Here is a 25,456-nt window from a genome sequence, read left to right as displayed (position 1 = left end):
CACCTTAAATTTTATGACTCACTGCCATTTGTCCTCAGCCATAAATGGCTTGACATCCTGCTAATTGTTCAATGTATGTTGTCTGAACTAACGTCTCAAGGATTTTTCCTGAGCAATAACTATTTGCTTGCTCTGACTAAAATATTTTTAAACACCATCCAGGGCACTCGCACGATTTCTGTATGCATCTCTCCTTTAGGGGAAAAACAAACAAGATGAGCCTCGACTTACTTACTCAACTCAGTTTATTTACAGAGTATTTGAAGAGCCATGTATGCAAATGTACTGAAATCACCAACAGAACTCTTTTTTTGTTTTACACACAGGAAGCGGATTCATCAGTTGAGCTTTTGATCTAGATGCTTTAAAAATTCCAGTGAGTGACAGTTTCTTGATTTTCCACAGCTGACAAAGTCCAACCGTAAAACAATAAATTAACTGGGTCTTAAACTGTATCCACCTTACAGACTCAAGAAAATGTAGCAGCCAGAAATTGTTAATAATTCTAGGTGAGGGCAGGACACAAACAAATCTCGCAACACAAACAAAGCCTGCAATAATCCAATAAAAAGCATGAGTAGAGATCAACAAAAAAAAAGCGGCTGAATGGAAATAGTTTCACGACTAAACACCCTAACAGTCCTCCCTCCAATGAGACTGGAGCATGAATTTGATGTCACACCGACTCCTCCGATCCATCAAAACATTTTAAAAGGAACATTTTTGGACAACCTCAGCAACAAATCCCAATCTACAAAAAATATAGTACGATGAAGGATTTTTAACCTTGACTACTTTATTTGTAGTATTACTTCTCTCTTGATTCCACAGCTCTCAATCAGGAGTAGAATCCAATGGCATAATAGCCAGGTAAGTATCTTAATAGAATGAGCAACAACTTGATGATAAAACTGCAGGAAAAAAAAGTCCTTCACTTTCCCTTTAAAGTCAGCTCTCACACACTGAAGAAAAACTAGTTTCCACTGTCCTGCTATCAATTGGATTACAGTCCATGCCTTTAACACTGAAAATAAACTAGAACAGGCCACATAAAAAGCATAGACAGGGTTAATAAACAAGAACCTAAAAATCAACAGCTCAGAGGCCTACACCCTTAAAGCAAGACTGTGTTCTATCCAGCAGAAGGTGTTGGGAACCACTTTTTTAAAGGATGTGGAAATAATCTGCTCACCCTCCTCAAACTGTTAGATAAAACAATGACGATTAATGTATTTCAACTAAATGCACTGCCCAAGACTTCAGTGGACATTTTTTTAGCCATACATCTTAAAAAAGGGTGAAAATGCATGATGAAATCAGCAGAATGTGTACTGTTAAAGGCTATACCCTCACCTTCAAGGCTTCAGTCATATAACTACACACTCACCTGTCTTTTCTATTGATATAAGGACCAACAAGCTGTGGGGGGGGAAGAAAAAAGAAAAGGTAGAAAATCACATCTGCTAGTCCTGGACTAAATGCTAATAAAGCATGACGCTTCTCCGTACTGTATTTCTATAAACTCACCTCAGAAGCATCACTGACACCATCTCACAACACAAACATTTTAATGAAGGAAATGTGTTCAGTCTGTTTATCAGTCTTATTACAGTTTCTTAAAAGCATTTTTAACTAACAAAAGCCAATGTGGAATTGATGAACTCGCTTTCATGTCCTTTATTTCAAACATCACTGTTGTTGCGATTTAATTTTGGTTTCCCCTGTTCTCCTTATCAAGTCCCCACAAGTCTACATTAGTGAGTAAGCAACTGCTTAGTTTTCAATTTTGTAATGCGTTTGTATCTCCATACAAAGACGCAGAAGTAGAAATCTTACTACCCTCCTTGTTGACTGCCAGAGCTACTCACCGAAAACTCATCATGTTTCCTAAAAAGAGCAAAGAGAAACTTCATCATTCGCTAACACAAAGAAATGTAAACTCTCCATGTGATGACCTTATCAAAGATGTCCTCTCTTTTTGAAGATGTACACATGTTGACAAAAAATGCATGTGTTAAAAAGAACAGCTTTAATGCATGAATGTATCATTTGCAACCGTACCAGTGTGTGCCTTGTTCAGGGCGACATTGCATGTTATTTTTAAGACTGGAGTGGGGAGGGTGTCATTCTTAGTCCATGCATTTAAATAGCAACATAGGGGGCAAAAAAGCTAACACACACACAACGCTTCTCAGAGAGGAAGATAAGTCACCCAGGTTTGCAGCAGTTAATCTTTTCTTTCAAATAGATTTGGACAAATATTATTATTTTTTGTGTGCGTGTGTCTCCGTACAATTCAAATGTTGACAGAATAGAAGTACATTTTGTGGATCACATTCAGTCGCCTCGTCGCTCTTTAATCACTCTTTCCCGCGTAGTTCCTGGTCCATGATCGTGCTGTAGGGAAAGAGAAAGGAAAAAATAGTAATAGGTGAGGGTGAGTTGGTGGTGTGTGTGTGTGTGTGGATTGTGTTGGGCTGTGGAGACTGTTGCAGAGTTTACACAGATGCAAAATCCTACGGTGACAGGCAGCCTTAAGTTACAGTAATGCACCAGTATTTCTCAATAAGAACTTGAAATCTTGTAATTGAATCAAACATCATGAACATACTAAGCCATTCTGTTTATAACATCCATCCATTTTCTGCCTTTTATCTGGGGCCGGGTCGCGGGGGCAGCAGTCTAAGCAGAGATGCCCAGACTTCCCTCAACCCAGAAACTTCCTCCTGCTCTTCCGGTGGGACCCCGAGGCGTTCCCAAGCCAGCCAAGAGACATAGTCTCTCCAGCGTGTCCTGGGTCTACCCCGAGGCCACCTCCCGGAGGGACATGCCCGGAACACCTCCCTAGGGAGGAATCCAGGGGGCATCCGGACCAGATGCCCGAACCACCTCAACTGACTCCTCTCGATGTGAAGGAGTAACGGCTCTAATCCGAGCTCCTCCCTGGTGACCGAGCTCCTCACCCTATCTCTAAGGGTGCGCCCAGCCACCCTACGGAGGAAGCCCATTTCGGCCGCTTGTATCCGAGGTCTCGTTCTTTCGGTCATGACTCAGAGCTCATGACCATTGGTGAGGGTAGGAACGAAGATCGACCGATAAATTGAGAGCTTCGCCTTTCGGCTTAGCTCCTTCTTCACCACGACGGACCGATACAGCGGCCGCATGACTGCAGATGCCGCACCGATCCGCCTGTCGATCTCACGCTCCATCTTCCCCCCACTCGTGAACAAGACCCCGAGATACTTAAACTCCTCCACCTGGGGCAAGGACTCCCCACCGACCCGAAATCAGCCAACTATTTTCTTAATTCACAGATATCTACACTGATACTTTGTCAGAAAATCATTTTCTCAAATCCAAAAGAGAAATTATTCAATTTCTTGTCTCATCACATTTCACAACCCAAATGGAATGGATTCAAGGTATTGTCCCCACAGTTGACATTTACATTACAACTTGGCCTGGACCGCCTGGACCAGGGCTGCAAATTCTGCGTAAGCATTTTACTTACTCGACCATTGTTAAAATGAACTATCAAATCGACTAATTGTTGTTGAAAACATTAACATTTTGCTTTTAAAAAAAACCCACATGCGCTTTGTTTTATGGAACATTGATGTCTCCCCTCTACATATTCAAAATTTTAAGACCGACTATATAACGTTAACTGAATAGCGCACACGCTCTAAAATGAATCCTTGCTATGCAAGCATTATAACTGTCTTTTTCCCCCACAGCAACACATTCTCTGACAACAATGCATGCATAAAACATTACGTTTTGACCTATAATGATTCATCATATCAAATATAAAATAAACTGAATACCAAATTACACTTTCTGAGCTCACGGCGGCGGTGTCCGGCTTGTTAAATAAATGTAGTGTTTCCCACACAGACGATACCAGGGCTGCCTAAGTGGTCTATATCATTGACCTGTTATTTATTTTTTCATTTATTCATCATATCCCTAACTGCACAAGAGAGAGTGGGGAGAGAGACAGTGCGCCGTCCTCAACATACCCACCACAAGAAGTGTGAATCAGGTTTACATTTTTTTTTTTTTAAATCCCTTTTGCCTCATGCAGAAACAGCCAAACACATTCACAAAACCAAGAGGGCAAAATCACATCAGCAGAGGGAGCAATCCATTTTAAACATTATCCAAGAAGTCCGAAATGAACTTTTTGACTCACCAGCCAAAAATATTTTTACTGACTGGAAAAACAAATCATCGTAATAACATTTTTGGTCATTTCGCCCAGCACAACACAGTGTCTACAATATTGGCTTTTTTTAAAGCCAATATGGCACTAAATTTCATTCATCGGTCATTTAGAACAACTACCGTATATCTTTTTAATTGCCATATATGCCTAATTACCTACATTTAAGAGCAAAAAACATGCTAGCAAAAACCAACACTTTTGTTAATTCATTATAATGCAAAAAATAAACATTTCCCAAATCACATTTTGATTCAGATCGGTGCTGAATACGCAGAAAGCTTCATGGCTTCAGATATGTTTAAAAAACAACAACAAGCAAACTGTTTTGTGTTTTTCAAGTTTATATGGAAGCTCTCTTGGCTTAACTTCTTTTAAAAAAAAAACACAAATTGCAGGAGTAGCCATGAGAACTCCAATGATTCCACGCCAGCCTCGACGTCATCTTATGTTATTGTATTGATTGAAAACACAACAGAGATGGAATCTACAAAATGAAGCTGGCTGCGGCTTAGTTACTCAAGGTAAAAAAGGAGCAAATACTGGAAACCTGCTGTAATTTTACTAATAAACGCAGCTAATGGCTAAAGCCAATAAATACAACTTATTTTCGACAAATTCTTCACATTCAAAGTCCCCTGTTATTTGTTTTTCAGAACAACAATGATGGAAAATTGGGTGTTTTCAGCAGTTCTAATTAACAGATTTGAAAACACAAACAGGGAAGCAGAAGATAAACCGCACCTCCCACCACACAGATTCAGTTTGCCGCTACAAGTACTCAAGAGTTTAACACACTGATGTTTAAAAACATATTTTTGTGGTTTGATGAGCTGAACACAGAGGGACTTTCAACCATTTCTCTGGCAGCGGGGGTTTTAGCATGTTAATATGCGTTGGTATGCACGATCATAACGTAAAACTCACGCCTTTTAACAGTAACCTACATGGATGTGATAACTATCTTAATTTTGGCTCACATAACTTCAAAACCACACAACATCTGTGGTATTCCTTTTCATCAGGAGATTCTGTTTCCTCCTAAAGCCTGGTCAAACTGTACGATTTTACAGCATCAATACAGCCGCAAAGCTGTGAATGCAGTTTTGAAAGACTCATTTCACATTATGCAGTTCTCATTAAAGCCAACAAGGGGCAGAAGCAAAACCACATGATGAACGGCATGTTCCAAATCAAAACAAACACTCATGGATGAGAAACTGCGTGAGCTAAACTGAAAGCAACCATCAAGGAAATACTTAGTATTTTTGCAAACAGCAGGCATACCGAGTCGTATACGAGTCATCCAAGATTCCCAAAAACGAGGTAAAACACAGCAGCAACACGAGCTTCGTCCGTGTGCATATGACAAGATTTTAGCGACTACAGCTAGGCTTGCTACACAGGGTCAGTGTGTGCCGTCTATGACAGCACCGAATGACGCTTTCATGGTCACTCAATGTGTGAACGAGCTCAGGAGATGATAAAAACCACTTTTATGCTGTATTTTGGTAAGACTTGCGCATGTATAGCATGTTTGATAAAGAATACTTCAGACAGCTGCTTACGCTGCTTCGGTAGTTTATAGATTATAGAAGAGATTCTTGCTAACTCAAGCGGAACCAGAATATTACACATTATACAAAAAAAAACAGAGATAACAGAGAGGAATATTTCAATAAAAATGTAAGAATAATTGTATTTGCAGCTTAAATGTATTAACAGCTTTATAAACTGAAAATGTTGGTTTACTTTTAGGATCTCCAAAAGGTGTACATTTATGAGTTTTAAGCTGCAGATTCCTTAAAATCTATGCATCTGCTGTTATTTTCAACAAAAAACACCATCTGTTACAGGGAATTCTTTGTAGGACATGATCCAAAACTAAAGCCCATCGTAATGCGTATCATATCGTGGCCTCTGTAGCGTTATACATATTGTATCATAAGGTTGTGGAAAATACCCAGGCCTAGACGGCGGCTGGTGAAAGAGAAGGAAGTGGAAGTTGTTATCGGGCGTAGGAAAATTGATACAATCTTAGATACAGTATGGATACAATGTTACAGAAAAGTGCTGCACTGATAGTCTGTGCCACCCCGTGAACCAAAACAAAAAAGCCAGTGTATATGGTAGGGGTGTCCTGATCCGATATCGATATCTGATATATGTCCGATATCACCCAGAAAACAAATCTCTGATATAAGCGTACCTATATGAAGACCATTTAAAAGTATAATTTGTTTTTATTGGATTTATTTAGGGTCTTCTAGTTTATTTTTGTATTAACTCATAGAATACTGTAGATATCAAGTTGAAGGTTAACATTTATGTAACCCTATTGGTAAATAATAAATGAGTCAGTTTTTCTCTGAATATTGCTGACTATTGTTCTCTGTTTGTGTAACATCACTTAATCAAGCCTTTTCAAACTTTCAAGACCACAAAATAAGACATAAAAGTTTGTATGATTCCTGATATCATATTGGTCAATAGTCAAGGCTGCGATATTGGTTGAGAGAGCCCTAGTATATGGGCCTGCAACCTCTTTCTTTCTTTCTTGAATTTCCTTCGGGATCAATAAAGTATCTATCTATCTATCTATCTATCTATCTATCTATCTATCTATCTACCTCCGCCACTGAGGACTGTGGGTTTGTGCGTTTAGCAGAGAGAATCAGACGTTATATAATATTCTGATTATATTGTAGTCAAAGACGACTTCTGCCGGACGCGTTATAAGGTAATTGTCAAGATTTTAGATCCTAAATATCACTTGAATTTCCCTCGGGATCAATAAAGTATCTATCTATCTATCTATCTATCTATCTATCTATCTATCTATCTATCTATCTATCTATCAAACATGTTGGAAATAAATCGGGGCGTCTCAAACGATTGGTGGGCCGATCAGGGACGTTAAGAATGGAACTTTATACCACTCACACAACAAGATAATGGCAGCAGCCTTGAGTTGGGAGTGACCCTGCGACCATAATGCTGTTTATTCTTATTATGCTTTTATTGGTCGTCATGTACTACTCCACTTTATTCTGTTTGATATCAGTTCTCACATCTTATCCATGATAGCACTACGGTCTCTTTATTCTTTCAGTATTCATCGCTTTAAATAGCTCTAGTATATATTTAGTCTGCTGTTCTATAATGTGACATGGACCACTATCACTTTGTTATTTAGCACCTGCCTACTTGCACATAGCTCTATATTTATTTCCTATTTACTGCACCATAGTTCTGTTTACATCTTTAGTCTGATCACTGTCCTTCTTTTGTATCTAACTTTGTAATTTTGTATTTTAACTTTGTACTTACATCTTGACACTTTATTCTTTTGTTGACACTTTATTCTTTTGTTGACACTTTATCTTTGGTTAAACTTTTAGTATAGCTGCACTATCGTTCATTTACTGCTCTGTAGGCCTTTGAATTGCTCCCCGGGGACAAATAAAGTTTTTTGAATTGAATGGATTGTCGGGAAGGACGAATATGACCTCAAATCGGCCTGATTATCCTATAGTGTGAGCCAGGCTTAATGTGATGGAAATCAGATCTGTGTGAGACACAACTTCAGTTCCTTTACTAATATTAATTTATTGTAAAAGACGTTGATATGTGATGCACTTTACAATGTGGTTCCAAAAACACATTGTTAGATGTAGCTACTGAACACCAGTCAGTCATCTCGACACCTTGTTCTTCACTGGTTCTAGTTAGATCACAACTCAATACTCCCTCCCAGTGCTACGACACATCCGGTTGAGATTTTAATGCAATCACATTTTAAAAGCATATGTACTATGTATATATTATACATTATTTTCCTATAAAATGATGCACTGGGGTATCCAACCTACATGTAGTTCTGTAAGTTCTTTAAACATTTATTTTCGAAAGGTCTATTAGGTATAATTACACTTTGTTGCTATGACTGAACTGGCATTTTATAAAACTCCATTTAAGAAACAAACGCTAAAAACTCTAAATCAGGGGTGCTCAATACGTCGATTGCGATCTACCAGTCCATCGCGATCTACCAGTCCATCGCGAAGGCAGTGTGGGTAGATCGCAAAGCATTATAAAGTAGACGTCAGCCTATCATCCGTCCTCACTATGAAAAAAAAACAAAAAAACCCCGGCTCAGCGCTCCGCATTTTCCCCTTAAGTTTCGTTTCATTAAAACCGAAAGTAAAGACAATCGCGATGTGACTGTATTTGCTGAATGAATATTAAAATATGTAACGTACTGTTAAAAGGCTGCATCAATCAAGTTATCATTTGTTGCAGCAAGAAAGGTGAGGATCATCACGCAAAGAGGAGGAAAGGTGAGAACTGTAATAAGCTAAGAGAATGAGAAACATAGTGAAGGGGCCTACACATGAAACAGATAAAAAAATTGAGATGCAAATGTAGCTTCGGCTGGAAAACGAAAGGATATGCAATAAATCTGAATATTTCAAGGCCATGTTCAGTGACAGTATGAATTATCCATCAATAATATTATTTGGATGGATATGTAATAATGTGACTAAACATGCCATTACATTTAAAGTAATCCGTAATCATGACTCAATAGTATACTTGGACTTTTGATTTTAAAAATTCAACAGAGGATGAGACAGGAGACAGACATGAAGACCAGGACCCAGTTACATACAAAGGCCAGAGTCATTCTCTCTTTCTCTCTCTCTCTCTCTCAACATAACCTATACCAAACACTTAATATACAGGTACAGAGTAAAATTCTAAATAAATATATGTTTTGCATATATTGCATGTATTTGACTTGGTCATTTTATAAGTAGCTCCCATGCCGAAAAAGTGTGAGCACCCCTGCTCTAAATACTCCCATCATGCAAAACAGGCCAATTATTTCTGCTTTCTAAGTGTGTCCAATAGTATTTATGTAAAGATGTTTGGCAGTTTTTTCTTCATCTGATCCTGGGTGTGTAAATGCAAGTTAGAAAAAGAATGCACCCTCACCTGTCTCTATGGCAATGCCTTCGTTTTTCTTCCACTGTTCTGCGACATCATTTGCCAGGGGGTCATCTGGATTGGGAGCACTTAATAATGCCTGAATAGATAGCAACACTGTACGGATCTGCAAGGCTGGAGACCATTTATCTGGAGGGTGGGAAGTTCAGAAAAAGATGCAAAGACAAAAAAACGCTTAGATGGTCAAAATTTGCCATTAAGAAGACTTTAAAGTGACACGCCATGAGCATCAGTGTGCACAAAAATAATCAGCCAGTAGAGAGGATGTTGAGCAGCAACCACCAGTGCTGACAACCGCGGCAGACCCCCTTGTCCTAATTCAACTTGACAATGGAAAAAAAAAGTTTTAGGAAATGACAACAAAAAAGTAAAAGCTAATGTCAAACAAACAGAAAAGTTTGCCTTAAAATTACTCCTGGTGCAATATTTTAAAATTACCCGAATAAGATTGCAACCCCTGTATTGTCTGATCTACCTTTGCCAATAAACATGAGCTTAAGATGTTTACCTCCGAATTTGATTTAGTGGCTGTAATCCCATGAGCTTTCTAAGCATTTTCCTTACAACCTTGTATTGTTCAAATATAAGCAGCAGCTTTTCAGCTATTACATGATATTAATAGTTTATCACTAATTAATTGGTACTAACCTTTCAAAATGTCTAAACATATTCTTCCCAGTTTGTCAACATTTGGGTGGTAGATTTTGGTCATGAATCGCACTTTGGGAGCTGCCATGGGATACTCTTCAGGAAGAAATAGTTCAAGTTTAAATGTGCCCCCTTCAAATGGAGAGTCTTGAGGCCCTGCAATGACCACATGGAAGTAACGTGCATTTTCTTCATCAGGTGTAGCTGTGATCCCTGGAACAGGCTCTGCCAACAACCGCTGCGTCTCCTGAGCGTGGTTAGAACAGTTAAAAAAAAGTTTAAAAAGTAGAAAAGTTAAAAATACCCATTTAGGAAACAATCAACACATGATATAGTTTGAAAAATAGTCTGGAAAAACTACATGCCAGCCATTAATATTACCATAAGGTAAAAGTAGGTTGGCTAAAATATCCAACATTACAGAACAGCTTTCTATGACATAAGACCAACCCAACCAAGTCTTACATACACACAGTTATGTTAGCTACTGAATGATGATCATATTGACTTAAAAAGGTTAAAATTAATACATTTAAAAAGATGCCAATTCCATTGTATCAGTCCACTTACTGATGTTAACTCTGTATTTACATTATCAGTTGAATTACTCACATTCATTGAGTATATAATTACAATTCGACTCATTGAAAACGCATTTTCACTGTAAACTACAAAGTTACTTGTCGTTCTGCATTTGAAGCTCGATAACAGTAAATAGGAGAAAAAGTCGAAAATGGTTTTCATATTTCATCCTTTAAACAAATCGTTGCAGACATCTGCATTCAACTGGAAGAACAAGTTTGGGTTTCTTTTAGGAAATACCATTGATAACTTTGTAAGAACATAGGACAACTTATTGTTTTGTGAAAGCCTGCTTAAAGAAAATGCTGCTAGATGTGTTAGAAAAGGCTGATCGCGCCCACTCCTGGGCCGGGCCTAAGGTTCAGGAGGGACACTGCAACGCAACAGGCCTGAAGTGCTTTCTAAGTTATTCGATTCATTTAACACATGAAAATAAATACGATCAATTGCAATTATGTGTGGGCATTAAAATATTTTTTGACTACCGGGGGAACATCTCACACAACTGCCACACGTGTGTTGTTTCCAATCATTAAAGCTACAGCTGCTAACCTCGCTAACTTAGCGAACCCATTCATATTGGCAACTGGGACAAATTGTCATCTATTGCTTCATGCCAAATACAGTACTAGAAACCCAGTGTTGTGTAGACTGTAATTTAAGTATTTGACAACTTATTTGTTCGTACATAGATATAACACCACAACACAGCGAGCGATAACGGAAATGGAAAACAAAACACTTGCAATAACGGACAAGCTAGCTAGCTCGAAAAGAGCTATTGTGTTAGCCGAGCTAACGTTAGGCTACACGTTATATGGAAATAATATTACGTCGCTATTTCGGATAAACATATACGAGCCCATTGCGATGTATGTACAGTGTCCGGTGTAAAGTGTACCTTAATAATCCTACGAGGCAAACCGGCCATCTTGTGTCAGCTATTATATTTTTAGCCGTGGACTCGCCTTCTCTTAAGGTTGGATTGACTGAGCTGCCGGAGCTGGGCGGGTACACATAACTTGCTTTTCCGGTGCTGCAGATGACGTAAGGAAATATGATCGTGCTCAAAATGATACGTCAAAAACTCAAATAAATCACTTCTATATTAAAATCTACATTTTTGTGAAAAGCAACATATGTTCTTGACATAATGCGTTTCCAAACAAAATGTCTTTGAGTTTATCTTCTTTTGATATTTTTGACCACATTTAAAATACAAACTGTTCAACCTTTTTGTTACGGTAAAAATGCATCTATCATGATAAACAATATGAAGACAAACATAAAAAAAGGGCTTAACTTTTGGCTTACATATAAAAGTTATACATAGATATTTTGTTGTAACTTTGCACATTTCACAATGCATGTCTTTGGGTTTGAAGTTCATAGTGTTGATGTTTCTTGGGTAGATTCTTATCGAAGAAATGGCAACCCTTGCCATTATATCTTGAGCTTGAATTAATATGTAGGAGGCTTGCTTTGATTACAAGTCAGAAATATGACATCAGTAGCATAGATATATGTAACTTCTACCTTTAATACTGACCTGATGCCATCAATTGGATTTATGTTTCACTTCTGCTGTATGAACACTAATGACAAAAAAGCAATCAATATCCTAAACAATTTAATTGTTTAACTATTTACTGTTATCATAAATGCTCAGGATTCTCATATCTTCAGAATCAGACAGTTATTCTCTTATTTCTCATACAGCCCCTTTTATAACACAATTTGAAACCAATATGTATGTGGTCAATGAATTTGTTTATAGCTTTACATGCAAATGTGTACATGAAGTATATATTCATTTATACTGATCAATTTATATTCTTTATTATGTTTATGAACATGCAATCTAAAATAGGCAACCACCATCCCCTCCCTTCCATGTCTTTGTCCAAACCCGTCCTGAGTGGTAGCTATACACCCTGATCTGAAACAGTCAGGTCCTTAGTGCCTTCCTCAAAGGGCGATGCTATTATCAGACTTTTATTCTTTGTGTATTGTCTTGTTGCATATGGTTGTCTTTGTGTGTTGTATCCTGCCCTGTTAGGATTTCTTTGTTTTATAATTTTGAAAAACTAAATTATATATATATACAGTTGTGCTCATAAGTATTCATACCCATACTAAAATTAACTAATTCTCAATTCTTTTCTACAATTAAGCTTGGATATTGCGGATACACCTATACTAAGGGAGACACAGTTGTTACACAACAATCCAGAACACATTTTAAATGGGCTGATGAGGATTATGTCATTTGTTATAGTATTTCTATTTTCACCCCTGTTCAAATGTATTCATACCCTTGTCCTTCTGAAGTACAAAGGTAAATATTTTTCCTGGTTCAGGTACTTTTTCACTTCATAGGTGTGTCCAATTAATTAATTAACAATTGAAAGTGAATATTGGTTGCCAGAAAGTTCACTGGCCCTATAAATTAAGGAGTATTGGTGAGTCCACTGTCAGTTCATCATCAATGCCAGACTCGACACCATGGTCAAGCAGAAAGAACTGAGTGAGGACCTAAGATCCCGTATTGTGGAGGCGCACAAGGAAGGTTTGGGTTACAAAGCAATATCCAAGTGTTTTCAAGTCCATGCAGCCACAGTCCAGAGTATTGATAAGAAGTTTAAGGCATTCAACACAGTGAAGAACCTTAAAAGACCTGGAAGGAAGCCCAAAGTGTCAGACAGACTTGCCAGAAAATTGGTTCGGGCCGCCACCATCAACCCACGAATCACCACCAAGGAGATGTTGCAGGGTGTCAGTGACAAAGGAACCAGTATCTCCAGACAAACACTCCAGAGGACATTGAACAGGGCAGGACTCCATGGACGCCGACCACGGAAGACTCCATTGCTCAAGCCTAACCACACAAGATCGCGTCTTGACTTCGCCAAAGGTCACCTGAATGAAGAAGAGGCCTTTTGGTTGTCGGTTCTATGGTCAGATGAGGTAAAGATAGAGCTCTTTGGGCACAGAGATGTCGCTTATGTTTGGCGAAAGAAGGGTGAAGCTTTCAAACCAAACAACACAGGGCCAACTGTCAAGCATGGAGGAGGAAGCATAATGCTGTGGGGCTGTTTCTCAGCGAGTGGGACCGGTAACCTCGTTAAGGTGGATGGCATCATGAGGAAGGAACAGTACATCAGTACCCTCCAAGAGAACATCCGACAGTCAGCGGCAAAGCTTGGTCTGGGGCCACAATGGATCTTCTAACTGGATAATGACCCCAAACATACCGCCAAAATGGTCAAGAAATGGTTTGAGGACAACACAATCAATGTTTTGAAATGGCCAAGCCAAAGCCCCGACCTCAACCCTATCGAAAATCTGTGGAGGCAACTCAAGATGAAGGTCAAAGCAAGAAAACCAACCAATTTTCAGGACCTGGAGAGAATTTCAAAGGAGGAGTGGGCCAAAATCCCAGTGGAAACATGCCAGAACCTCGTAGTAAACTACAGGAGACGTCTTGAATCTGTAATAGCAAATAAAGGCTATGCCATTAAGTATTAAATCATGTTAGAAACAGGGGTATGAATACTTCTGAACATGACATTTTTTGCCAATTTGTTAAATAAAGCTGAAATAAGAATGAAATTTGTCAGCAAGACATATGTTATATTTGTGAAAGCCTATTTCAACCTTTTTATGTAATTAGTTGGAGAATAAATGAATTTAGCAAAGAAATACACAAGCAATAGCAAAACGATGCAAGGGGTATGAATACTTATGAGCACAACTGTATATACACACACACACACAGTATATATATATGTATATAAAGAATAGGACAGGGAGGTTATTAATAAAGATTTTTGCCAAGAGAAGTTAAATGGCATGAGCAAAACACAAGGACGTATAAAGAATATTTACCATTTTGCAAACAGTCACAATTTCTAAGTTTGCTAAAGATGCCTTTAAAACTAATCTGTGCACAATTATTGAGCCATTTTACATTTCCATGTCAGAGGCAGCAAAGGCTTTAAAAAAAAAAAGGCATCAGAACCAACTTTTTATTTAACAGTTTATTATAAATTATTGTGACGAGAACAGAAAAAAATCATGTGAAGTTTTGTGAATTTCATTTTCTGTCCTTGGGGGGATCCTTCTTCCTGCGTCTCATGTGGTACCTGTGAACAGTGGAAGAGGGGAACCCAATTTGACCAATAACATAAAAAGCATAATTGAGAAGTTGTTGTATTTTCTTTCAGTTTTCACACTCAGCTTTACAGTTACTTAAACATACACTTTTATCGTGTACAGAAGAAACAGCACTAAAGCAGACCAACTCTCAGTGGTTTCTTTTTGCAATTTCTGCCCATTACAACAGCTACATTACATTAATTGTGCACTTGGCTGCACTTCAAATTAAAAGCAGGAAAAAAATCATAAATAACAGTAAATAAATGTAAAAACTGTGAATGCACAAATGTACTGTTAATTGCAAAGACTTCAAATAACAGCAAAAACAGTCAAATCACTGTACTGTATCATAAAGCCAACCTTTGAGGTGTTCAAGGGCCTGAATTAATGCTGCGTGTACTGTACTTACTGTCCTACAGGATACCAGCGGTGTTTGGTGGTGAAAAACATCTTGCTCAGCTCCTCTATGGTGGGACCCTTCTTATCCTTCAGAACCTCCTTGCTGAGTTTAGTCTTTAGGACCTGGTCATGGGTCTCAGCCAGGTTGGTCAGAGGTTCTGGCCGCTGTATAGGCTGCAAAGATTTACAGTCAAGAACTAATGTTTCTTTTATTTATTTATTTATTTATTTTTTTAAATCAAGCAAAATTTGGATTAAATCAGAATTTTTTAAAATGGTTATAGCAACCCTGCAACAATTTCTTACAGTCTTTTAGAGCTTATAACTCATATTTCACGATCCTGTACATGCTGGATACGAGTAAGAAAAAAAGTTTTCTGCTCTGTTTGTTTGCTGTTGTTTTATTGTTACATGTTACTTAATCTTGTGCCAAAGTTCCTCTTCAAATTAGGTATTAAAAGGACACAGGCCTGGAAGAAGTGATACCTGAAGATTTTTTTTAAATATAGGAATTGGAGCCTCCAATTTCTCTCTTGTGAAAAAACATTCAAGACCATGGCAAAATTGAGGATTAGAATTTATCATCAGTTAAGTTACACACAAAGATATTTAAGTGGCCCTAAAATGTTCTCTTACCTGGGTCAGTTCATAGGGAGTGTCAACAGTGGGATGGTAGCATACTATGGTTTTTCCATCCGAAGTCACGCCAAGTTTCACATTACTAAATGTAAGAAAAGAAAAGGTTTAGGTCTGGATAGATTGCCATGTGATATCTTTATAACAAATGGATCATTTTAAAACATTTGACAAAAGCCATCACAGGATTTCAAAATAAATTAATCATCTGCAGTTTGACATTTCCTCAACAATTAGACCAAAAAAAATGTAGGTAAGTAATCCCCAACTTCTCAAAATATATACTAGCTTGACAGAACAATGAATTAACAACTGTTTTCATGCACTTTGAGAACAGTCTGGTTATTTCCTTTAAAAAAATGATCAAAAAGTGGTTGACATGCTAACTTTATTTAGTTCGCAATTATTTTCACATGCCAACTTTTTGACCACAGCATTTAGTTCATTTCAATTGTTAAATTCAGTACACTTTATCAGCATGAATGTGATTTCCAAAGCACAAAGAATACAACAAAGTACAATAAAGATATTAAACAAGAGTGATACAAACATAAAATAAACATACAATTAAAATAAATCAAATGTACTGTATAATAGGGACATTCCACAGCAAAACCAAATGTACACGTTGTAAAGGTTTGTTGAAGCCAATTGATTACAATCAAAAACTAAACCCGTTTAAAGAAGTTTAACCATCATAATTTCTTCATAAAAATGATTACATACTTATTCTGACTTTATACTTTTTACATACCAGTCAGGGCTTTCAAGTGAAGGACCACTGATAATGGACTTGTGTCGCATTGGCACCAAACATACTGCAACAGAGAAGCAGATAGGTGAGACTGAATTCGATGCACCACATCTGAAAGTTCACTTCCACAGCAGACCACACACCCAAACAGTGTTTTGACAACATCTAACAAATAAGTGTTTGATCATTAGAAGTGTTTGAAATAAACGTCCCATTCATTGTGTAACACCGACTTAATCCTGTGTACTCTCAAGGTTAGCCTCTGTTAGCTTTTACCCCAACGATGCGTTTATGGTTTTAATTCAAAAACCGACACATGTATAAACAAAAATGTGATTAAAAGATACCCACGCATACTTACTTTGTGCACAGCGTGCAGTGTCTGCGTTGGAAAGTCGTGTTAGTATACAGCGGAGCTTATAAAGATGACCCGCTGCCATGCTCACTTCAATTATTATGGGGTGTGCGTCGCAATTATAGTTCCGTCGTAGTACTCACCACTCAGCTTTAGTTCCACTTTCAAGACATGGGGCCGTTTCTGAAATAAATACAGTTAAACACGCGTCTCTTAAACCTGAAATGAGGGAACAATAGGTGCAAGCGCTGAAACTCTAATCAGCTGATCTGTAACCAAAAACAGAAAGTTTTTCACCTGAGGGCAAATCAACTAAGAGCTCAGAGTTAGAAACGGTGTTTATTGAACGATCTTTCAGAAACAGGCCCCTGAATATCCATTATAACGACTCATTAGGACGCACACATCTACTGTTCACTTTTTGGAATGGATACATTTAAACAACCTTTTCTGGAGTTAATGATTGACACAGGTTTATATAGCCTGAGAGTGGGGTCTCCAACCTTGTTTACATCTGTTTCAATAGTCTACTGCATGTCTGTTACATCATATACTGTACATCTGTTCACATGTCTGCTTTCATCTGTTACATGCATGCCCTTTTACATCTCACGTAGTCGCTGTCCTCTGAATCTAACTCTGTGACATGTGTTTTTTTTTAAACTTGTACTAACATCTAGACACTTACTGTCTGCTGTTCTTCGTATCTAACTCTGTGATTGTATTCTAACCACCATTGACACTTATTCTTCTTTGACACTTTCTTTGTTGATTGGTTAAATGTCTTAGTATAATTGCACTGTCGTTATCTGCTGCTCTGTGTGCCCTTGAATTGCCCCCTGGGGACAAATAAAGTTTTTTGAATTGAATTTAGGATGAGAGCTACTTTCCAAAAAAATAAAACAAGAGCTACTTCTTCTCTCCTTATTTCGGTTTTGTTTTAGCAGTGTATATTAATGTTATTATATGCTTGCCTTTAATGAGATTCCGGACACTGCATGATGTCAAGCCAGGGCATTGGAATCTTATTGGATCTTGAGTTGTAGTAAGTACATACAATTAGCGATGAGTGAGGTTTTGTTTATGCAAAGGGTAGATTCTTTTTATTTTCTTTAATTTTTTTATATTTTGGATTTGCTTGGCGAGCAACTTATTGAAGGCCTGCAAGCTACTGGTAGCTCGCATTTAGGATGAGAGCTACTTTCCAAAAAAATAAAACAAGAGCTACTTCTTGGCAAGGGTCTCCTTGTAGGAGACCCTTGCCTTGGAGGATACCTTCTAAATCAGTTTTCTAATATCATAAATAAATAGATGTAAAATATTCTTAAACTTTGAAGATGAAGGGTCCAAAGAAAAAAAAAAGATTGACATTATCAAGTGTTTTTATTTATTGGTTGAACATATATATTTTAATGAGTTTATCATTTCTCAATACTTTGCCCAGATGTGTGTCCACAGGCTTTTTTCAAAATTTCATATTACAAAAGATGACTACCAGGAAACACCGGTATGCAATGTCAAGAGTACAAATTGTCATGTGAAAATACTCTTAAGAGCAGAAAGCATTGTTAAATGCACAAAAAATGGCCAAATGAAACAGATGTGAAAGAAATCTAAAACATTTTAACAAAGTAATATCAAATATTTGAATAGACAAAAAAACCCTGGAAGTCTTCCCTTGTATGAATACAAGACACCTTTACTTGTGTTTTTCACACATCTATGTGTGTGCATCCCCACAGTTGTTTTCTGCAGCAACACAAGCTGAACATGTTTTTCAGTTGTAGTTAGGTAGGCATTCTGGCAAATCTTTCAAATCCTTCATGAATGCAACATTCATTTATTCAAATCCATTTCCCATGGACTGCACAATGAGAAGGGCACCAGCAAGCAGCCGCCTGAGTTTTTCCTGGGAATCCTCAGTTTTATTCAAATTTACATTTAGTTGTTGAATCCAGGACCCCACTAGGAGACTTCCATCTCTGCTGTGGCTGCTGAATTCGATGCCTGTGCATTTACCACAAGTCGCTCTCTATTGCCGAACACCTCAGCCACTAAAAACAAACAATGAAAACACAGCTTTAATAAATCTAACAACTGAACTCAAAAAAGTTAAGGCATGCTTCTTTAAGAATCAAATAAACTATTTAACTTTTTTTTAAATTTTTTTTTAAATTTTTTATAAAGAACAGCACATTCTTTGTCATGTGAAGAAGACATCCAGTGAACTATACCTGTTGCAACGTCACTTATATCCCAAACCCGCAGGCCATCCCTCTGTCCCCCAAAGGCGTAGACGAAGGGCTGATCAGGGCAACACGAAGCACAAAACAGCACGCCCTGTTCACAGAAAGAACAGTATGCACAACTCCTTAAATAACCACTAACATCAAGACTTTAAATAGTCTAAATTCATTTGATATGGATTGGTTTTCTGTTAAAGGAAGAAAAAAACACATGACTTCATTTCGTAAGTGTCTTACCATTTTCATATCCCGTGAGTGCACCAGATTGGGTTTGTTGCCCAAAATGTCCCAAATCTTCACATGTTTGTCAGCTGATGCAGTGACCAGGCAACCTTTAATCTGGCTGCTGAGGTCCAAACCTGCAGCAACATAAAAGAAGGTATGGCATCAAAATACAAAACCTTTTCTGCTAATACCGAAACCTTTAAAAGGCAAAAGTTCTATCCTTGCCCCAGGGACACCTGCTCTTCATGAGCTATAACTTCAAAAACAGATAACCAAATCTAAATTGAAATCCATTGGTCAAAAATGTGTGTATTCGCAACAACTTTCCAAAAAATGTCTTGCATGCAAAAGGAATGTCAGCCCATGTTTGAATCTTTTAGACATGATTCTTCAATAACAAGCTATTTTTTCATAAATTTTGGATGAGGAATATTTTATGGTTATTTGAATGTTCATGCAAACACTTCTTCCTACCGGAAACTTCCTCATCATGAGCCCTCAGTGTGAAAACCGGTTTATCCGAGCGTGCATCGAGGCAGTAGACAAATCCATCCTCTGTACTGGCCTGAAACATGACATCAAACTCCATTTAAGCATAGAGCTAGCTAAAGAAACAGACAAAGTGTACAGCATGATACCCAATAAAGCACACAGAAAATATTATTTTGTTATCAATAATGACGACAAATTTAAGGAGGTACTGTATGTGATTGACAGGAAACCTGATGTGTGTAATAACTTGTGAATGCCCTTCCCTCTAACCAATGATACACAAAAAATGGAATACTATATACACGACACCTGACAGGTGATAGAACTCGTTTGCCAACACTGACACTACTTTGAGGAGAGATTGGGGGACCATGCTGTCTCTTTTTAAAAACTTTACATTGTTCAAAAACAACTAGAATGTTAATGTTAATGACACCTTGTAAAAAAAAGAAAGACATATGGCATGCCTAGAAATCAAACTTTTCAAGGCCGAGAAGAATACTGCTGATCTCACCAGGAAGTTGCAAGGCGAAAAGTGGTTCCATACGAGACGCTCCACTTGACCACTAAACCTCCAGGTGCGGTGGCTGTTATCGGGACTTCGACAGTCATATAGGACTGTGGTCCTGAAAGAAAGAAATGTTAAGTCTACAACTCACCAGGAAACTAAAACAAAACATTAGTAGATTAAACTGACTTGTCGTATGATCCAGCTAAAAGAGTCTGTGCCTCAAAAGGGTGGAATGATAACGTCTGAACCTGAAAGACAGAAGATTTACGTATTAAGAAGCTGAAGTCTTAAAATCTGAGTATGTAACACTAAACATAGGCTGTGAATTACACAAAGCATCTTTTTCTCAAATAATACCTTATCAGTTTGCCTGCGCAGAGTCGTTACCGGCTTGCCTTGAGTAAGATCCCATAAAATAACTGATTCATCTGCTGATGCACTGGCCAACACATTCCTAAACAAGAGGAAAAGGAGAATTTGTAGTACAGCTAAATAATAATAAACATTACCAATATATAAATATCTGTCACAAAGGGCATTAAAATACTGACCTGACCAATCTGTTCCAGGATAGATCCAGCACTGCATCAGTGTGTCCCTCGACAGGTTCTGCTGCTGTGGCCCCCTGAAATAAACGAATGTAGGTAGAAATAGAGGTATTATACAAAACAAAACAAAACATATGGATAAAAACAAGACAAACATTAACTACCTCAGTGATTGGATGTACATTACACATACATTTTTAAGTTAAAAAATTGTAACTTTATTTTTTAAAAATCTGAAAAAAAAAATAATAATAAAAAAAATAAATAATCTTGCATGTGCTTTTGTAAAGACTGTAAAGGAAACAAGTTTGTACTTTCTTGCTCTTCTTCTTCTTTTTGGAGGCCTTTTTGCTCCCCAAGGAGAAGACCGGCTCTAAGCAGTCAACCACATCCAGGTCCCACACATCTATCTGAGGAGTCATGTTGCCTACAGCCGCATAGCTAGCTGTGGTAAGTAAACAAAGAGCAAAACAAGGTTAGGTAACCAAACATAAAAAAAGTGAACACAATGAGACACTTCTAAGGCTATTGTGAGCTCTGGGTCAATTATAGCCCCCTTCTATACAATTTTCTCACCAGGTCCTTCTCCAGGGTTAGGATCGAAGTTTAACCACTCCACACACAGTGGGTAAGCTGGCAGCAGAATATCATGATGCACATACAGAGAGTCCTCCTCCGAGTTATAAACTGGAACGCAAAGAGATCAATCATTGAAAAGATTTAGGAATTATATCATCTCAAAAGTCTGGGATAAAGACTTAATTTATTTCAGTTTTGTTTAATTATATCATCTCTTTATGCATTGACATTCTATTAAACACCATGAAATGGTACTCAAAATATTTACTATGGATTTCCAAATTGCAGCAGTCCTTCTCAGCCCTGCCAGTCAGGATGAGATTGTCACTGGGCTTGATTTGGAAGTCTTCTCGCTCATACTGGTCCTAAAGGGCAAAACAAACAAAGCTGAGACATCAGGCATGGAAAGATACAATATTCAATTCTTCACAGCAAAGACAACCAGCAGGCCTTTTTTGACTTTACTTAACACATTTTCTTTTTTACAATTTCCAAATCCCTCCGGTGCAAATTAGCCTCAAAGTGGTCATTTGTGCACAGAAGTTATCATTTCAACCATATTCTAAAGACTTGTCAATTAATTTTATACATTTTGACATTCACATGTTTGTGGTTGATTCAAGGTTATAGGATGGACTATACAGAATGTGAAGGAATGAAAATGTTTCAGGTTGCTCACTGTGTCTTTGATGGTCACGTAAGGATCCTCGTCATTTGAGCTGAACACTGTGAGCCCAGCCAGACTGTCACCCAGATTAGAGGCCACTTTATTAAAGAGTGAGAGAAAAGCAATAGTTACTTGGTCAGCCTAAACAAAGTGGTCACACTTATCACAAATTAGTTTGTGCACAGCACACCAAGTATATGCTACGTCAACAAACCTCCCACTTTTATTACCTGTATCCTCTTCATCATATTTATCCAAGCCATACTCTGCTAGTTCGTCCTCTTCCTCCGGTACTTCTTTATTCCCATTCTTTGGTGCTTCAGCAGCTTCAGTGATATTACTATTAGGATCTGAAGAAATACCTTCACCATCCTCTTCTTCTTCTTCTTCCTCAGCTGCTAGCTCACTGATTTAGCAGAGAAGGTGAACAAATGAATAAGTGGTAAAAAATAGGATACTAATTATATTATAATTATTTCCTTCACTCAACTCTCACTCTCTGGCAGTGCTCACACTTTTTAAATCTCAATAGAGATAAAGTAGAGGCACATACTTTAATGATTGTTAGAATTTTACACACCCCAGCTCCTCTTTAGCTTCTGCAATGATGCGCTGAAGCTCCTCTTGGCTCAGCTCAACCTAAAATGGAATTTAAAAAGTGACTTAAACAAGTTTAAAAAAAAAATCACACAACTCATGTTCTGAAAATGAGAGACTACGATATAAAATACTTTTGTCTTAGCATTTGGGGCTATAAAAAAAAGATTATAAGAAAAGCAAGCTATTGCTGAAGCCTTTAATCTTATTGTGCGATCAATAATGACCCTGATTTATGGGTTGTAAAACAAAGCCATGCTATTTCCGATCCTATTTCAAATTCACTTTTGGATTCATTCAACTGTGTACATCTTTTTGGATAACATTTCTGAAGCCACTATCTTGAAACGTGTGCCATTCAGCGAACGTATTTCTACAATAATGTTTATCATTGAATTTTAAATAAACCAAACTTCCACATAGAACTCAATTAATGTGTTTTACACATTAAACATGAACGCCAGTTAACAATGTAGGCGCCAAGTGCTCTCGACTTGACACAATGTGTATCTATTTAAGTTGGGTATGTCTTAACATGGGATTGTTGTTTTATTGCCAAGTACATATACAAGCAATTTGTCTTGGTGGACAAAAAATTGGTTGGAATTACTGGTATTTATCAGTAATTCTGTATCTACTATAATATTAGGGTTTCTAGGCTGTTGTATTCGTGTGTTGTTCTTTAGTGTGCCTGAACCCCTCCAGGGAGAGTTGGGGTCATATACAGTCTATGGTGGGGGTCTCCAGTCTCTTGCACCTTTAGTTTGGGAGTCGTGAGCTGAAAAGTTAGGACACCCCTGGAATACGTTACATGTTAATATATGCAAACGGCATCTTTGCTGACACGTATGTTTAAAATTACCTGGAACACCAGAAAGAAACGTGAAATTACAAAAAAAGGGCTATTAATCTTCGTCATTTCAGTATTTTCATTAGCTGCTCTGTTGACAATTTACCCACTGTTCGGCCTTATCTAGCCAAGCTGAAACTTACTTTGTCCGGGATTTCCTTGGCAACGCCTCTCCCCACCCATCCAACACATGTTATCTGGGAACTCATTCTGGAAGAACAGTGTTGCTTATCAATCAAACTAAAAAAACTCACAAACGTGTGTTTATGGTCAAAACTACTTCACTTCAAGAATGCACATGTGAGCGAAAACAGATCCGCTGTCGCATGAAGATGACGTCAGAATAGTACTGGATCTAACTGCCTGATCATAAATAAAGCATCCATTTATTTAGTCCCAAAACATTACATCCATCATCTTTTTTTTAGCAAATATTTTATTTGATTGTATTACTTTTTAAATCTGAAAAGCATGTACATTTTATATACCTAGGACTTTCTTTTATTTGAAAACAGTGGTCATCAAGCCACTGTTAAAAGTGAAACATCTACAAGTCACAATATTGTTCACTGAATGTTCAGGGTTTTTTAAGTCACCTTGTGCGTGTTGGTTTTCTTAGAGAAGGGAGAGAAGAGACTCAGGTTCAAATTGAACAAACCAGCAAGTTTAATAAAGCAAGGAAATACAAAGCAGTTGTCTCAGCTGAGGGTCTACCTCGCTGACTCGCACGACAGCTACCAAAACCAGAGAGTAGACAAGGAATGTAAGAAATCACAGGATTATATACAGTAGTAAGGTGCCTCCTCTAAAATGTTGGTTTGCTGTGTCAGCAGAAGTTTTAGCAGAGGTGGGGTGATGTTCGTGTGTTAGTTTCTGATAAAGAAAGTGTCCTTGAAGTATTGCACCTGGAGAAGACAATAGAGAGTCTATGCTGCAAGTTTAGAGCAAAAGGAAGAGGCCCATATAAGGATATACGGAGTCTTAATGACAGATACGTCTTTATTTGAAAAGCAGTTCAGCTGGTTCTTCAAGTTCATTGTTATCACCTTAAGGTGTTCTTGGTAACGTTATAAACTGTGATTGTTTTCATAACAAGATTTCATGCTGGAAGGTGAACAGCATTTGCCATGTTGAATGCCCTCACACTCCAAAACAACAAGCCCTGCAGTAAATACCATCTTTATGTACTTTTTATGTTTTCTTGTCATAGAGTTTGGAATGACAAGGACACAGCAATTCCTTTATTTTTTTATATGTTTGAACTCTTTTTTATATGGTTGAACTCTCCTGCATCCTGAAGGGTCTGCCTTGTATGTCATACAGTTGTCATATACCTGAATTTTAAGAGGAGACATACAGTAATTCCAATAAAGCAATCAATACTATGTATAAGATTGCTGCCTTCCTTTTCTCTAGTGGCATCGTTGGAATAAAAAACGACTGATAATCTGCAGGCTGAAAAAAATAAGCTTAATTACTTTCTGATAGTGTGGAACATTCAAATAATTGAGACTGTTATTATTTTGGCAAATGCAGTCTGCAGGAGAAATGGCAAGCTCCTTGGTGGCATGGCACCGGGGGTGGATGAGATTCGCTATGAGTATCTTAATCCTCTGGATGTGCAGGGACTGTCATGGCTGACACGTCTCTGTAACATCGCGTGGAGGTTGGGAACAGTGCCTCTGGACTGGCAGACCGGGGTGGTGGTCCCTCTTTTCAAGAAGGGGGATCGGAGAGTGTGTTCCAACTACCGGGGAATCACACTCCTCAGCCTCCCTGGGAAAGTCTATTCCAGGGTACTGGAGAGGAGGATCCGGCTGTTAGTTGAACCTCGGATCCAAGAGGAACAATGCAGTTTTTGTCCTGGCCGTGGAACACTGGACCAGCTCTACACTCTCCAGCGGGTGCTTGAGGGTTCATGGGTGTTCGCTCAACCAGTCCACATGTACTTCGGGGATCTGGAGAAGGAGTTCG

The 25,456-nt window shown here is 38.0% G+C and overlaps 3 protein-coding genes across 3 annotated transcripts; all 3 read right to left on the bottom strand.

Moving 5' to 3' along the window:
* Window positions 1–227: 227 nt before the first annotated feature.
* Window positions 228–11,496, bottom strand: ube2nb (ubiquitin-conjugating enzyme E2Nb). The gene is made up of 4 exons (XM_079335169.1): window positions 11,367–11,496; window positions 9,884–10,130; window positions 9,224–9,364; window positions 228–2,397 (listed from the first exon to the last, which is right to left on the bottom strand). The coding sequence occupies exons 1-4, from the start codon at window positions 11,394–11,396 to the stop codon at window positions 2,357–2,359; spliced, it is 459 nt and encodes a 152-aa protein (XP_079191295.1). The 5' UTR covers window positions 11,397–11,496; the 3' UTR covers window positions 228–2,356.
* Window positions 11,497–14,479: 2,983 nt separating this feature from the next.
* Window positions 14,480–16,923, bottom strand: mrpl42 (mitochondrial ribosomal protein L42). The gene is made up of 5 exons (XM_079335170.1): window positions 16,774–16,923; window positions 16,413–16,476; window positions 15,659–15,743; window positions 15,033–15,196; window positions 14,480–14,610 (listed from the first exon to the last, which is right to left on the bottom strand). The coding sequence occupies exons 1-5, from the start codon at window positions 16,850–16,852 to the stop codon at window positions 14,562–14,564; spliced, it is 441 nt and encodes a 146-aa protein (XP_079191296.1). The 5' UTR covers window positions 16,853–16,923; the 3' UTR covers window positions 14,480–14,561.
* Window positions 16,924–18,114: 1,191 nt separating this feature from the next.
* On the bottom strand, window positions 18,115–23,826 carry pwp1 (PWP1 homolog, endonuclein). The gene is made up of 15 exons (XM_079334959.1): window positions 23,626–23,826; window positions 22,616–22,674; window positions 22,266–22,441; window positions 22,048–22,133; window positions 21,637–21,733; window positions 21,366–21,476; window positions 21,104–21,234; window positions 20,793–20,866; window positions 20,599–20,695; window positions 20,428–20,489; window positions 20,245–20,356; window positions 19,713–19,803; window positions 19,251–19,372; window positions 19,002–19,107; window positions 18,115–18,821 (listed from the first exon to the last, which is right to left on the bottom strand). The coding sequence occupies exons 1-15, from the start codon at window positions 23,689–23,691 to the stop codon at window positions 18,733–18,735; spliced, it is 1,479 nt and encodes a 492-aa protein (XP_079191085.1). The 5' UTR covers window positions 23,692–23,826; the 3' UTR covers window positions 18,115–18,732.
* Between the last annotated feature and the right edge of the window lie 1,630 nt (window positions 23,827–25,456).

Source organism: Symphodus melops (genome assembly GCF_947650265.1).
Source record: "Symphodus melops genome assembly, chromosome: 22".
NCBI lineage: Eukaryota > Metazoa > Chordata > Actinopteri > Labriformes > Labridae > Symphodus > Symphodus melops.
This window is presented reverse-complemented; position numbering and strand designations above follow the sequence as displayed.